This window comes from Chlamydotis macqueenii, chromosome 3, assembly GCF_036417535.1.
Source record: "Chlamydotis macqueenii isolate bChlMac1 chromosome 3, bChlMac1.mat, whole genome shotgun sequence".
Lineage (NCBI taxonomy): Eukaryota > Metazoa > Chordata > Aves > Otidiformes > Otididae > Chlamydotis > Chlamydotis macqueenii.
Genome location: NC_141558.1, coordinates 89,223,407 through 89,239,149, shown reverse-complemented (window position 1 = coordinate 89,239,149; position 15,743 = coordinate 89,223,407). Strand labels below are relative to the sequence as shown.

General features: G+C 42.9%; 1 protein-coding gene across 3 annotated transcripts in view; it reads left to right on the top strand.

Annotated features, from left to right (window-relative positions):
* Window positions 1-15,743, top strand: part of VIT (vitrin) — a 54,114-nt gene that overhangs the window by 22,359 nt on the left and 16,012 nt on the right. The window contains exons 6-12 of one of the 3 annotated variants that reach the window (XM_086743924.1): window positions 2,462-2,539; window positions 5,375-5,455; window positions 7,187-7,393; window positions 8,022-8,072; window positions 12,078-12,116; window positions 12,217-12,273; window positions 12,939-13,010. In XM_086743924.1, the coding sequence (XP_086600050.1) occupies window positions 2,462-2,539; window positions 5,375-5,455; window positions 7,187-7,393; window positions 8,022-8,072; window positions 12,078-12,116; window positions 12,217-12,273; window positions 12,939-13,010 (585 nt within the window). The remainder of the gene's footprint in view (window positions 1-2,461; window positions 2,540-5,374; window positions 5,456-7,186; window positions 7,394-8,021; window positions 8,073-12,077; window positions 12,117-12,216; window positions 12,274-12,938; window positions 13,011-15,743) is intronic. The other 2 variants (XM_086743922.1, XM_086743923.1) reach the window with 2 other exon arrangements.

The following is a 15,743-nucleotide window of genomic DNA, read 5'->3' as shown; positions in this document are numbered from 1 at the left end:
ACAGATCTGCATAAAGCATCCCCCAATAAAAGTACAAAGTCACCTAAAGCATTAATTTCAGGACAGCTTTAGAGCTGGAACTGAGCCCCCTATCCTCCTGACGAATTCCCTTTCAGCAGACCAGACCTGTATACGACACCATACCCTGGAAACGTGCCAACAGTTTACTCCTAGTTAGGATATTGTCACCAAGGGTTTGTGATGTTTAAATTGTGAATGAGCATCTGTACAAAGAAGCACAGGAAAGGAATTCTTGAGGGACCCAGGCGAGAAGTGGTGTGATTTAGGGGCAGTGGGGAAGGAGGTCTGTCCTCTGGGATGAAGCACACCAGGAGGTATGCAAATAGGCTGGTATTCACTTTCAAGCACTGAAATGCCTTGGCACTCAGTTGAATGACTCCATTCAGTTTAGTGGTAGTTTTGCAGCGAGTGGGTTAAGAAAATAGAGTCCTAAACCCCTGGGTTTCCTAGTCAGAAAGAAGTGTGAGAGGGTGAGCAGCCACCACCCCATAGGTTGTACTTCAGTGACCAGAAGCTGATGTTTTCAGCCCACATGTGAATCCATTTTTAAGTACATTAAGCAAACTCGAACTAGATGTAACTTTTTCCAGACTATGAAAAGACATATTACTATTGCTCCAGAGAGCACGGCCACATTGAGGTCAGGCCTCAGACCTACCTCTTGGTCACATACTGAATGCAAGTTGCTGTTGATCAGAAACCCCAAAGTCCAGGAGCAGCCAGCCTCCCCATGCTAGTTAGTTTATTTACACAGCAGCAGACTTCAGGTTTGCATTAGAAATCAGATTAGCACAGAAATATTCTAAATTAAAATCAGATTATTATGCTCTTGCTGCATCCATCTATCACCACTCAGACCTGAAAACTCTGCCTCTGCCAGGGATAAAGAAATGCATTTAGACATCATTTGCAATCCCATAACTTTGTCATCATTCGACCAAATTGGCAGAAGAGCTCCCTAGTCCTGCTGGGCTCCCAATCCCAGTTTTAGCTTGTAGGGGGAAGTGGATGTGAAGACCTGCTGCCCTTCACTTAGGTCAGCTTCTGTGAGAGACCCAAGGGCAAGGACGAGGCTCTTTGAGGCTTGTCCTTGCATGCTAATTTGCCAGCTCTAGCCTTTGGCAGATTTGTGTTGACTTCAGTGGAACTGCTCTCAGTTTATACCACTGTAAATGAGAAATGAAATAGCTCCTTACATCATTGCCTCGTTAGTAACTCAAACTAACTTTGTCATCTAGGGTTTTTTAATGACGTCTGAAATTTCAGAGAGGAGTAAAACAAAGGAGATAGAGACATGAAAAGGAACACACCTCTGCTGCCTCTCCAGCTCCATGGCCATCCCTGCATGTAGAGCACCAGTCCCTCTGGCATGTGTCCTTCTTTGTGTGCCAGCCCAGAGGAAGTAGCCCCCAGATCCCAGGAGTGTCTCAGTCTGTAGCTGCTAATTCTGTTCAGTGCTGTTCGTCTCTGGATTAATCACCCAGGCTGACAACTAACATGCTCACAGTGCCATACACACCTTCTGAGGGAATAAAGGAAAGCAAACCTAGCATCACCATCATGACTCAGGTTTTGCAGGAAGTGGAGGTAGGTCTCACCTGAGGTGGTCCAGATGCATGACACAGCACAGCATCTTGAAAAGACAGTCACCAGGGTCTGAAAGTCCTATGTCCATCAGCTCCTAGAAGCCAGAGCAGTCTTCCCTACACTGGGCTTCTCTGCAACACTTTTCATTCAGTGACATATGGGAATAAAAACTGTCCCAAGAGAAGGACTTGCATGGCCACATGTACCAATAGAGCAGCATCTGCTGCTGTACTGAAAAGATTTGAGGTTTAAAACTTAACTGGGAAACGTACCTCATTGTTTTAAGACAGAACCCTCATTTTAGATCTAAATATAGGTACCAGATGTTCCCACACACAAGCACAGACTTCTCTCACTGTTATTACTGCAAAAGTCTGTTGCCAGAAATGGCATCTTGCAAAAGTGAGATCAGAGAAGAATGCTGTGTGCGTGACAAAATGAATCCCACATCAAACATGCTTTCTAAGTCAACTGCACAGTCAGGCACTGGAAAAGGCTGCCTAGGGAAGCTGTAAGTTTAAGTACAGGTTATACAGATGTCCTTCAGGAACAGTCCCCTTATGCTTAAGACCATTTGAGAGCAAAGGAATGAACTAATTAATCTCTTCAAATCCTTCCCAGGACCATGTTTTCATGCTTTCTAAATTCTTTTTTTTATGATGCTGGATTTAGGCATTGGTATTTTTAGTGGCATGGTTTTGAGATTCTGCCATCAGATGAAAGAAATCTTCAAGAAAATGAGTTTGGCAGTAAAGAAGCAAGGTCTGATTCTGAATACATACGTTAGAGGAGAATTTTCTTGCTAGAAAACTTAGAATGCTTTCTAATACTTTCTCATTATTTGTTTTTTTAGAGGGCAAGCCAAGAAAAGGTGTGACATATCCATCAACTCTTGAATATTCTTCTTCAAAAAGCACGGCCGTTAAATCAGGCAAGTAGTTGTGACTGACTTTCCCTTACATTCCCACACCACTATCTGTTGTAGCTTCTCAGTTGTGTAATATAAAGATATAATTGTTCAGAGTCAGAAGTTCATGCATACGTTAGTATCTCATTCAAATCTCACATGGTATTTTTGTACGTTAAACATGTGCAAATTATCCCAGACAATTTATATTTCCTGGTCATACCATGTTTCTCAGACTTCTGTTTCCAAGTAGTTTCCCCCTTGGTTTAAATCTATTATGAGTATGATATTGTATTGATTATATGAAAGCGTTTGAGGTTATACATGCTGACTTTCTCCTAATATTATTCATGTTATCTTTTGGGATATCCAGTGTTGAAAGTATAACAATAAATAGGAATATAATGCTAATGACACAGATGGCAACACGCAGCAGCTTTAGCTAAGGATGATATGATAAGGCACCACTTTCTATAACCATTTTAGTCAGCATCCTACTCTGTAAGACTCAATTCAGTCTAAATAATTTAGTTGTTTTCAGAGATCTTTGATCAAGTCTCAGATCAGGTGGTAGCTGATCTTCAAGTACACATGAAGTGCCTCTGCACTGAAATGACACTTGTTTGTGTCCCCTGTAACAACTGTGGTAATGTTCAGACTTTTCTTTGGGGGTGTGAACGACACAAAATGAATGTCTCATATTGCCACACTCTTCCTTAACACAGCTTTTTTGCTGATTGCTGAGCCTGAGACTTCCTGGGCTTATCCACTGTGAGCTGTGGTACAACAAAATGTGCTATAACTTCTCCATGAACTCCAAATGCCTGTCAGTGTGTGCATCCACCCAAGGCCACACAGAGGTTACATGAAGTCCTGCTCTTCTGCTCATTATTGTTTGGTTCGTGGAAGCACAGTACAGAGCTCTTTCCCTACCTTTAGCCTTTTACTTGCACAAAGGCACATTTTCATCTGAATGCTGTGCATTGCTCAAAGCCATGCTTTTCATTTGCAATACTTTTGCATTTACAATCAGATAGGTACAGATTTGTATATATCTTGACCAGGTACGCAGAAATTACTGACCCAAATAGAAGGGATGCAATACATTAGAAATCTTGGTTTTTTCTAAGAAACGTTTACTAAAACCACATCTCATAATTCCCAAATATACCTGCACTTGAAGTATCAGCCCAAACATCTCACACCAGACCAATCGCAGCCAAAATAGAACTCAGCAGGCTGCAAGTAACGTTTTCTTCCACCAGTGCTAAATCCCTCATTATGTGAGAATCAGCGTAAAAATGGGGAGCATCATCAAATCATGTCTCAGTCACACAAACAAAATACCAGGGGCCTGTTTTTGCAGCAAAGCAAAGACGCAAGCAGCTTCCTTCACTTCGTTCTTGAATCAAATAGTGTGAATGAAAAATGTTAGGATCCTAGCAACAGAGACTGTGCATTCATGCAGAGAAAACCCAGGATGATCAAAGGAGCAAATAATAACTGTTACGTCAGACCCAGTGCTTGAGGACACCGCTGTCTTGCTTTCCCCAGCCCTGTCCCACAGGTAGAAAAGTGATCTGATGGTTACAATCCATCTTCCTTGAGCCCTGCTTGGCCCTGTCAGCCCTTCTTAGCCCTGCTACCTTGGCCCAGCCATCTCAGCTGTACTCTGTTAGAAACAGCTTGCTCTTAAAATAAAAATATCTGTAATATGGTGCTGGGACCATCTTGTGATAGAGGATTTCCTACTTCTTTTTTAATTTTTAAAAAATTACCTTTTTCTTCTGATTTAATTGATACAGACAAGATTGTTCACTTGGATACTTAAACCCATTATCTATAGGAGGTAAAGGCAGTCCTTTGGGTATTACACTCACTTGCTGTCAGATTAGCAAAAAATCCTTTTTCATACCTGATCAGCTGTCAGAGATTTTGGTCCTTATCCCTGGGATGCTGGAGATTCATAGTGCCTGACATTTCTTTAAATGCTGGTGGTGGTTACAGTGCTTCTCAAACGCTGGGCACAGCAGCAAAAATCTTCCCAAAATTGTAACTCTTCACAGCTGGTAAAAACAATGAAAAGATACTGTTTTAAAAAACAATAGCATTTTTTAGGAAACCATTAACTCTGGAGTAATTTCTCAGATAGGTCAATGCTGCCAAAATAGCTAGAGAAGAGAAAAAAATACAAGATCAAAATCCTCCAGTACTCAGTCAGACATAAAAGCAGAAGCAGGTTCCTTCACAGGGTAGCAGTAAATGAACTGTAATAAATGTTCCAAGTACTTTGATGGTTTCGGGTCTTAGAAGAAAAAAAAGAACCAAATATATCTCCCTTTTCCTTCTAAGCTAGTCTGTGGCGTTCAGGATTTGGCCCCACGATGATCTGACAATGTCAGGCTAGGAGGAACTACATGTGAATGAGAATGAGTGACTGGAATATTGCATGTTAGCTGGTATTCCCCAAACACCCGACACACACTGTGACCCTGATTCTCAGGACACACTGCTACTCAGAGGAAAAATCAACAGCATGATGCATTAATCTTACGAGTATTGGTTTATTAGTGGTGGAAAACTATATTTATTGCTCACTTCAGAAATTCTGTTGACATTGGCAGGAGCTTCTGTGCAGTAAAAATGCCTACATTTGGCACCAAAAATATGGGGTGGCTACTCTCTAGAGGTACTCAGACATGACTTTTTCTTACTTGGTGAGAAAGCTATGGTTAGACTGACTTACCTAATGCCAGGTGATGAGATGCCTTCCTTTGGGGACTGATAATCTCTAAATAGGAGACTTAAAATTATTTTCTTCCAGAGTTGTTTTTCATAACATGCTTAACTTTGCTTCAGAGCCTAAAAAGCCAGAGCAAGACCTAAAAGGTACAAAGAGTGCAGATATCGCTAATGCATCAGAAAAAGCTTCAGAACAAGGTATGGGTTGGGGATCTCGGTGCTCCTTTACAGTATCGGTCCCAGTCTAAACTGCCTGCAGATGCTTGTAGGAAGCAGTTTGAAACTGGTGACACACACAGCTTTACCTCCCCCATCCAACCTCCTCTCTACAGCCTCTTTCCCACCAAACACCATTCTGTGAGCGCCTGCAACAGTGCTTGAAGGGCATGTGCCAATTCAGAGAAGAGAGGGCACCTTCTCAGTTTAATTTCTGCCTGTGCTTTGGGTGAGTTCAGGCGTCATGAATTTCAAAAGCCTGCATTACAGCTCTCGGCAATTTCCTATGCAGAGCGTGTGCCCTGCAAACCCTTTGAAGATGCTGTGACCAAGGCCGGCACCCTGCCCACAGCAGCACTGGGAACAGCTAGCCCTCATGAGCCCTCCTCTTGCGTTAACGGCTCCACCAGAAACCCAGCCAACATGTACCAAAGCAATATCTTTTCTCCACTGTTACGATGATGCTTCCTTGGGTTTTCTGCTAATTCTGTTAGCTCCCAGCTTCCTTGCTTCTTGCAGCCTGGGGTACAAAACCTGCTCCCTACTCCTGCAGCACTGGATCACAGGGGAAGAATCACTGTGCCCATTGCTGCCTTTCTTTTAGTGCAGCAGCATGGAGCAGGGCACCATTCAGCCCAAAGAGAGCCATTCATACTGATTTTTTCAGCTGAGTTGTTTTGTTTTTCTTCTGAGCTCTCTTTCAGCATTATCCCATTAAAACTGTCTGCAATCTGATTTTTTCACTGGCTAGCATTAGGTGGTAATTAATCCACCAGACAGTTTCATGGTGGTGCTTTCCAAAAGGAGAACATCCAGCAATAAAACACAAGCTTGTGCTGTGCAGCGATGAATAGACTGCACACCATTCCCTTTCAGTGTACACAGGGTGCCAGGCCAACACCAGGGCTGTGGGCAGGGAGGAGAGGAACAAATATTTTAGGGCAGTTTTTTGTAGATAGATGGGGAAGGCTCTTTTTCAACACAATGACTTGAAAGAGCTGTAAGCATGTTAACAATCTCATATAATGATATTTAGAATGTAAATTTTGCAACTAGAATTGTCTCTGTTCTCACAACAGATTGTACAATTTAAAAGTAGTAGCAACTGTGAGATGAGTCAGTTAGCTGAAATCCGCACCTTCCAGGTGGTGCTCTCCCCAGATTCCCTCAGCCACAGCCCCAACGCTCCCTGCTAGAGCTGTGACCCACTCTCTGAATTTCCGTTACCTGAAAGTTGTCTTTCTGCCAAAACCATTTCAGTGCTGCAGTGGGCAACGTATACGTTATTCTGGCCGTCTTTTATTTCCAGATGACAGCTGATTTCCATTTATATGGACTTTATAGCTGCTTAATTACACTGAGAAAAGATGATGACAAAATGGAAACTGCAACTGGCTAGTTGAATCATTTCATAGGTCTGAGACATCTGTCAGGTTGATAGGTGTTCCTGGCCAAAGCAGAGAAAGTATAGGGGAAACACTAAGGCTACCACAGGCTGTTGTCAGCACCCTCCGGAGAGCGGTGTGGTACTGTGTACCTGTGCTACACAGCGACACAGCAACTGAGGCACTAATGGCTCCACAGATGAGGATGCATGTAGATATCCTGAGGAGAATACTGGTGTCTGGGTTGCCTTGAACAGTGAGTGCTATTAATGATGCTTCCATGCATGTAACACATCCAGCTGCAGTGATCATGTCAATGTTCCTACAGGGGACACAGTTCGCAAAGAGTATCTGACATCGCCGGTGCCGACACCAGCTACACAAATTGCCACCACAACCCCAACACCAACAACCATGACGACGGATCCTTCCACCACAATGCCAAAGCCAACCACAATGCCTGCAACAACCAGAACCACAACAGTTGCAGCTGCAGCCAAGACTCGACCTGGACTGCATAGGGTCAGAGCTATAGGTCAGTAGCATGGATGTTTGCATTGCTTTCCTTCTGACCTACAATTTTCCTAAAGTTTAAAGAACAGGACATGCAGCTGAATGTTCCGTGATTTAGGGATCATTAATTCAATGTGGGAATATTAGGAGTGGATAAAAAAAGTAATTACAGCAGATGGGGTGGCGTTAGAGTTGTGCCTTAGAGATACATACAAAATTAGTGTGTCTCACATAAACACAAACGTGTAGATTCTCTGAGATGAGAGTTCATCTGCAGTAAAATTGTGGCTAATATACTGGCATATAAACTGATTCATGTGGGAGTTAGCTCTCCATCCCCAAATGCTGTCATGATTTTCTGGTATAGGAGTCAACAAATAATTCTTTGATTCACGTGTCTGGACTGAGAGTTCCACAAATAGGTCAAGACTCATTTTAGAATTAATTTTGTGTTAATTTTCAATAAATGAAAGTTGTAATATAGTTTTTGTAACAGCGTTTGAATTTTAAAGATTAACCACTGTGAAGAAGTTCTCTTATGATTTTTGCACACCTAGTTTTCTTTAATCTCTCCTTCTCCTTTTATTCTTGTTCATTAACATTGGGGTTTTTTGGTTCAATAGTTGAGAATTAAAATCTCTTACTTTTAGGTTCTAGCAACATCCACCCAGCATACTCATCTGTGGTAGCTGCAGCATCAAGTAAGTATGGTGAAGTATGTGCCACAAGGCATGCCATGCAGTGTATTTTAAGGCAGCAATGATTCAATAACCTTTCAAGCCTCATCAAACTCAATGACTGAATCCAAGTCTGGATTTAAACTGAAAAACAGACACTTGGCCTGAATGTCAGAGATGCTGATCGCTCACAGCTCTGGGGAAGCCTTTCTAGAGAATATCTGCGCGTCTCAGCCTTGGCAAATGCTGGGTTTCGCAACACCTGAGACAAAGCTTGTGCTGTTTGAATTGTATTTTCCTGTTGCTTCCTTCCGTCTTACTTTCCCAAAGGGCAACTTGATTGAGTTGTAAGATACATGATTCAGAGGGCTGCATAGCTATCTAAACTTAGGGCTGAGAGGTCTGAAATGTCGAGTCACATTAAACGAATGCTCTTTCAAAAACCTCAGGCTGTGGTTCTGAGCCTGGCATAAATGTGAAGTTATTCCTGGCAGGCCACTCGTGTTAGTGACAGCAGAGTGGCGGCTGCTCAGAGCTCTGCATCTCAATCCAGAAGCCTGCTCCCGTTCCAGCCCACAGCCTGCAATGCAAGCATTCAGAGGTGTTTTCCCATACAACGTGTAATTGCTCAGCTGTGCAGCCAAGTAAAGGAGAATATTTTCAACTGTTTGCAAGTTGCTGCGTATGGGGATATAATTGTTTTTGAATGAAAAGGGAGCTGGCCCGTCATTAGCTTTTATACTCTGTTGCTATTTCTGAGTGCCTTGAGCTCGGTTTTGCACTCACATATGTAACTGCAGCCGTCCTTGCTGCAGAGTAATTCAGAGCCAGGCACATAACAGGTATTTTGTGGACAATGCACATTTTGACGGAAAGCATCGTTAAGTCAAATTTAGCTGTGAGCCCAGAATAAGGACAGGGACTAGAGTGGTTAATCTTACCCAGTCCAATGTGGAGGTACGTGTAGGGCAGGATTTATAGAAGTACCAACAAAATTCAAGGTGGTTTAAATTCAGTGGGAATCTGCATCATTCTGTACCTAATGTGCCTGTAAACCTGGTGCTGCTTATTACTCTCGTTTCTATTTCCTATTCCCACAAGCACAGAAGAGACCATTATTGTCTTTACTAGCAATTAGGAAACCCTGTTTGAGGTTCCCCAGTCAGTGAAAGATGCATGTTGAGGGTAAAGTTCTGGCCATACTGAAATCAGTGGGAAGGCTGTATTTGTCTTATTAAAGACTAAACCTTTAGTCAAAAAATTTAAAAAAAAAAATAAAAAATAAAAAAGCACTCACTTTTTCAAGTCTTTCAATGGGCACTTCATCACAATTTTGGTCCATCTTTCTTCACAATTTTCTTTACTGAACTTCTAAACATAAAATAACTCCCAAAAGATTAAAGTGATCAGACAGGTTACTGTGAGCTGGAGGAGCAGTGGCGATCTACTTCTGATTTCACAGACTTCATTTCTAGGACCATGTCTAGCATGTCTGCACTCAGTATCTGGCTTCCTGAATTCTCCTGATCTCTTCCTGATTCTGAAAGAGAAGAACTGGCTAAAAAAAAAAGGCAAAACAAAACAGACAGTACAAATACGGTATTGAAGCTATGACCATACACAATGCAGTTTATCAGTTTTATCTTCTGAGGAGCCTTTAGGACTCCTCCTGTTATTCAGGCCAGAGTTTCTGATGATGGCCCTTGGCCTTAACCAGATTTTGGCCTGACCAGACAGAATCAAATGTTCTCCTGGCTCACAGAGGCTTACAGATCTACGTCTCCCAGGGCATTGGTAGCTTGCCTGCAGAAGACACCTTAAAAGTAAATAGCCTTGAAATAGAGCACAGTCAGAATGACCACAGCTGTGGCTGCTGTTAGCTCCAGTGTTTCCATTTCCAGCAACTGGTACTGGCAAAAGTTCACAGGGGCAAAAGAAAAGCAGAACTTGCCACCTAGAACAGGGGCAAAACTCCTCCATCCTAGCTCTTGCTGTTCTTTCGCCTTTATCTTCTGTTTATCAAAGTACAGAAACAAGAAAAATATCTGAGACTGTGCTCCACTGCTGGACCCCTGCCTTAAAGACTCAATGTGGCAAAACTGCTAAATTAAAAGCCACTGGTGCAGGTGGCATAACATTTGACAGTTTATTCCTATCTACCCTACTAACGGATGCAGCACTTCCCCAGTGCAGTACACGGTAAAGGATGATCTGAGGGGGAAGCAGCAATGGCAGCGGGCTTTGAAAGTGGATGCAAACTCTCTCCTGCTCTGGGCAGAACTCTGACTTCAGGCACGCTCTGGTACAATGATGGTTTCTGCCCCTTTCCAACACCAGTTAACCAAGCATGCTTCCAAAGGCCACAAACCCACTTACCAACTCCCATCCCAGCTGTTCAAGCAATCCTTTCTTGCACAGCTGCTTGGACCCTGGACGAGGATGGGGGATAAACCCAGTGCTCCTGTGAGCACTGCGATCATTAACCATGCCAAGCTCCTCGCTGCCATGCAGAGGCACTGAGCTGGCACATGAGGTACAGCAAGAGCGAACAGTCCCGAGGCCAAGCACAGTCAAAAGGAGCATAGAAAGAGAGCCAGGTTGCAGAGGATAGGGTAGACAGAATTAAAAACATGGCATAAAATACTGCTAATACTGAGCTAATCTCTCTCTCACTCTCCTGTACTCTGTTTCTACTGACCTTATAACTGGTGTTATATACAAATTGAGGCTCAGTTGTGGCAAACTCGAAACAAGGCAAGCTCTCAGGCTCAGATTTAATTTTCTTCCACCTCGTTGGCACATATTGACCTCCTGCATGGATAGTCTGCCCTGCACAGCCCCACAAACACTGCTGCACAGACTTTTCTCTCCACAGTTTGAAAACTCAGCCTGGGCTAGTCATGGTCCATCTGGAGCTAGAGCTACAAGCTCACAGAGTTTAAAAGCCTTGCCAGTTTTGGCAGATGAGCCTGTTATTTCCTTAAACAGGATCTCTTTGGCTTCTGGAGTTTACAAGGTCTCTCAGGACAGCTCCTAGAAATCCCATCAAAGGCCTTCCAGTGGTCTGTGAAGGTTCGAGTTTGGGTCAAACACAAGCTATTTGCTGTCAGCTAATTTTGCAGTATCAAGTTCCCAAGGAGCAGCAGTTCCTGTTTTCTGAGACAACCATTCAAAATGGTCTCATTTATGATATCTTATTGATAAAAATGTCTCACAGGTCCCTGTTGCCTGTTTACAGGAGTCAGCTAGAACATTCCCACTGATTTCAGTAGGCTTAGGAATTAATCTTTCTGAGAAAACTAATGAATAAAGTCTTGTTAAAGGATAAGTTTGTTAAGAAGCTTCTTAAGGATAATTAATTAAACAAAAGACATAACTAAAGATGTGTTTTTCATCTGCAAATGCTTTGAGCCTTTAGTATTTTTGAACAATGGGAATTTAATAACCCAATCACCTTTTAAAAAGCCTTTTGTGTAGACGGTAGTGAAGACATTTCAGACACATGAATTATCCCACATTATTTTTGTCATTGTCTCATTATTTACAGTCTGCTTGCTTGCTTGTGTCCACTCACTCTCTGCAGAAAGGATAGTGTCCAGCCTGGGGGGATTGGTTTGGACTGAATTTTTTTTTAACCTTCCTCACATAACCAGCACAATTGGATGGTACTAAAATAGAAATAAACATAGACAAGCAGTATGAGTGAGAGAAGATTATAAGGGAAAGAAAATCACAGCAGTAACTACAAATCTTTTAAATGAAGACCGGAGACCTGTACAAGTAATATTCATAACTGAAGGAAATGTTAACTGAGCTGATTTTTATGACAGCCAGAGCAAGGCAATCCTTTTCAAGTTAGCTCAAAACACAGGGAGTTAACATCTGAGAAAGTCTATTAATGAAAACTCTCTCTATATGAACCAGTAACTCTGACAGCTATAAAACAAGACTCAATGAAAAACCCAGGTAGCAGTAGTCCTGAATCAAACATGGTATAAATCATGCTTTAACATTTTGATGTCTACTTAGGACAGGTTCAGGCTGCACAAGGAAAAGGACAGACTACAGGTATGTCTTCTATTAATAATAACTAATAATTTGTATTGCTAGAATACTAGGAAACCTTGTGTTTAAGTTCCATGTACTAACCAATATAATATTTTCAAAGCATTCAGGGGCACTTCCACCTCTTCAGCTAACAGGAATATTTTACGACCTGATACAGGTAAAGGCATTACAATCCCTTCTCTAATTTCTACCTGTAGCTAGTTCCACCACTCACATCTCCGGAGTCACACAGTAGTGCACTGTTTTTCACTCCTAACCACATTCAGAGCAGGATGCATTGAGACATCACACTGGTTATTGCATGACAACAATGTAACTTTTAGTAAACAAAAGGAACAGGAATAATTAAAATTAGAATTGTTCTTAAAATAGTAGTCTAAAAACCATTTATAAAGGTCTTTTACAACATTTGCTGTTGCAAAATGAGAGGGGAACGTTGTTGTCTGTGTAAGTTTGGGGAATGAAGGCCTGACCCTCAGAGGAGATGCATGCTTTCCATTTCCAGGCCCTGAGCATGATCAGCATCTCAGGACCCGCTGCTAGTTGTTCCAGTGCACAGGTGTATAGCTACACTGCACAGCACCTGCTAACATTTAAACTCTTCTTCTGCTTCTGCCAGCCTCTTTCAGCTTTTAAATTCCTTTATTTAAAAAAAAAAAAACCAAAAAAAAAACCAAAAAAAAAAAACCCCATAGTTTCCATCTTCCATTTCTGTTTGGTTTGAAAACAAGTGCAGAAAGACAGTTCAGGGCCACCTCATCCCTTGCGATCGTGCTTCTCTCTCTTCACCCGCTGGCGTTTAACCTCTCGCTTCTTTGTTAGATCATGCAGGTATTCAGCGCCAAGAGCCTGTCGCTGCCTTCCAGAGGGCTGCTGGGTCTCCAGCCCACCTGGGTGAGCCAGATTGCTAGCAGCAGTTTTTCTGTTCTCTTTCATAGTTTTAGCAACCCCAAATTAGCCCTCAAGCACTACTGCAGATCATTTTCATGGGTCCTAGAGGAGGACCGGGGCAAGTCTCACACACTGAATACCAACTAGCAGCTTCCAGAATGCAAAAGGCAGAGGACAGCTTCGTTACTGGCAAGCTGTTGTTTCAGCCCGTGGGAATCAACATCTACTGCAGTGTTTGCAATTTTCCTTATTTGTTAGTCAAAACGAGGAACAAAAAAAAAGCCCCAGCTTTGTGCACACTATCAAGTCTGCTATCGAGAGAAATCTTCTGTTCTTGTTGTTCCCAGGAGCCTTTAGGCTGATTGCAACTGTAGAGGTTGCTTTTAATACTGAGGGTAGAAACATCACCTGTGCTTCCCTTCCTTCTCAGCTGCATAATTCACCATTCTTCACCACAAGCAGCCCCATCAGCAGGTGCACTGCAAGGCCACCGACAATTTCTCGGGTCTCCAGAGTACTTCAGTGCACATAGTCAGCTCTCCCTCAACAGCAAAGTTTCTCAGAGATGGCTTTTGTTGGGGAGCAGCCAGAGCAGGGTAAGGGATGGGAGCTGTGCTGTGGTGGAGCTGACCTCGAGCACAGGCAGCCAAACACCCTGAGGAGGGAGAGGATGCAGAGCCTGAGGGTGCCCCCAGGGCCCTGAGGGCTTTGATGAGAGCTGGGAAGCACAGGAGGACTGTTGCAAGAGGAGACAGCAAAGTATTCATTGCTGTTGAGGTTAGAGGACACTATTATATACAGTAGGACTTTTCTGCGTAACACAGGGCAAGTAAGTTTACCCAGGAATCTCCCCATCAAAATGATAATTTGTAGTTGACCTAGTTGCAGCGTATTTAAAATGGTTACACTCCTTCTCCTCAAGATCTACTCTTTCTCACTTTTATACCTCTCCTCCTTGTTTCAGTCTCCTCCTCTTCCCTCTGGTTTCCATCTGTGTTTTCTCTTCTCATATCCTTTTGGCCATACCCATGTTTTTTTTCTGTCTCACAGATTTTGTGCTCCCTCAGCTCCCTTTGCCCTTGTCAAAATCCAGTGCCCACCTTTAGAGGGGAGACAGGGAACAGTATTTGCCTGTGTAGAACAGCAGAGCAAATATGTTCCCTGTAAACACGCCTGTCACGGCAATGCACAAATTATGTGACACCACATGTAGGGCAGGGATAGCCTGTGGTGACAGACCTGCCTGCCCGACAGGGCTGAAATGAAAAGAGCCCTAACATCTGGGCCAAAGGATGTGCTGGCTAATCGTCAGGCTAGCCAAATCTTAGTAGAGAAACACTGTGCTGAGTCTTGTTTAAATCAAAGTCAGAGTTTGACCCCACCTAATGGCTCAAGGCACCTTAGCGTCCCCTCAAAGGTAATTACAAAGCACAAATTTTCTATCATGCATGATTCTGTTTTCTCCATCACAGAACAAGAAGGGAAAAACCCACAAACACACACTTGCTGTATTCCCAACGAGTCCTGATCTTTTTTCAGACCAGGTTTTGGCAGCTTGGATGTGTTGCTTCCAAGCAGCCAATTTTTCTAAGGATCAAAAGGAAATTCCTCAACAACTCTTTGCTTTCTTGGAAAGGAGAGTTGTTTTTCTTGATCCTACCAAGCGTGCACATGCTGCTCTGCAAACAACAGCGATCAGTTTTGTGGGTTTGGCCGGGCTGTCGAGGAACTTCCTCTCATCGGCTCAGGTTAGCAAAAGGGTGTGCTGGGAAAACACCCACCCCAACACACCAGTTGCCTGCGTAGCTTCTTGCTGTACATTCTTCAGAAGGTCTCAACTCTTCCAAGGCTCTTAACAATGTACATTGACTCTCTTGAAATCCTATACTCACTTAGCCCAGAATTTTTTTCAAGACAAATATACTGAAGAGTTGTGGTGTCTTTTTTTTTTAAAAAAAAAAAAAAAAGATCAGTCTTGGAATATTTTAAAAATCAACCCTTGATTTTTATGGACATCATCAAGTGGGGAAAAAAAAAAGCCCTAGTTCCTTACAAGAATAATCATTTCCCTTTCAGATATGCATTTCATTGAGAGCTTTGTTATGTGTCTAGGACTACATGCAAGAGATAGAGCTTTTGTCTGCATTTATGGGTCACTCAGAAAGCTATATATTCTGCACATTTGCAGCCAGCTACCCCAAAACCTTGGCACTTCTCTACTGCTTTTCTTCATTAAGAAGGAAAAACAGGGGAATTATCACCACAGAAAGTTTTAAAAGGGTGTGAGCCATGAGAAGACTGCTTGAAGAAGCAATAGACAGCTCTCACCCATAGGGGTTTGGACAACCGAGTACCTGTGGTCATCTGAGTTGAAGTGGTTCTAGAATTGAGCGAATCTTGAAAAACTTCAGCATTGCTCCTACTGACAAAAAGCAGTCTTCTCCTGGAGTTACTAAAAAGCATTTGCCTGTCTTTTTTTGAGCTTTATCAGTCAGAGAAGTTAGAGGAGCCTGTGCTGCAGTCACTGAGGATAGTCCCTGGCAATGAGCCGGCAGCAGCGCAGACCTATGATAAGTGGGACAGACACGTTCCCTGGCTCATGTCCTTCAGCTCACATCCCTGCTTATGAAGAAGACGTGGCAGATCTTTGCGCAGCTCCTTGGCTGGTTTCATGTGCAGTGCAGGTCCTACTGCTTTAAGCACCTTTTCCCCCCGCAACTCACAGAGCAACATATT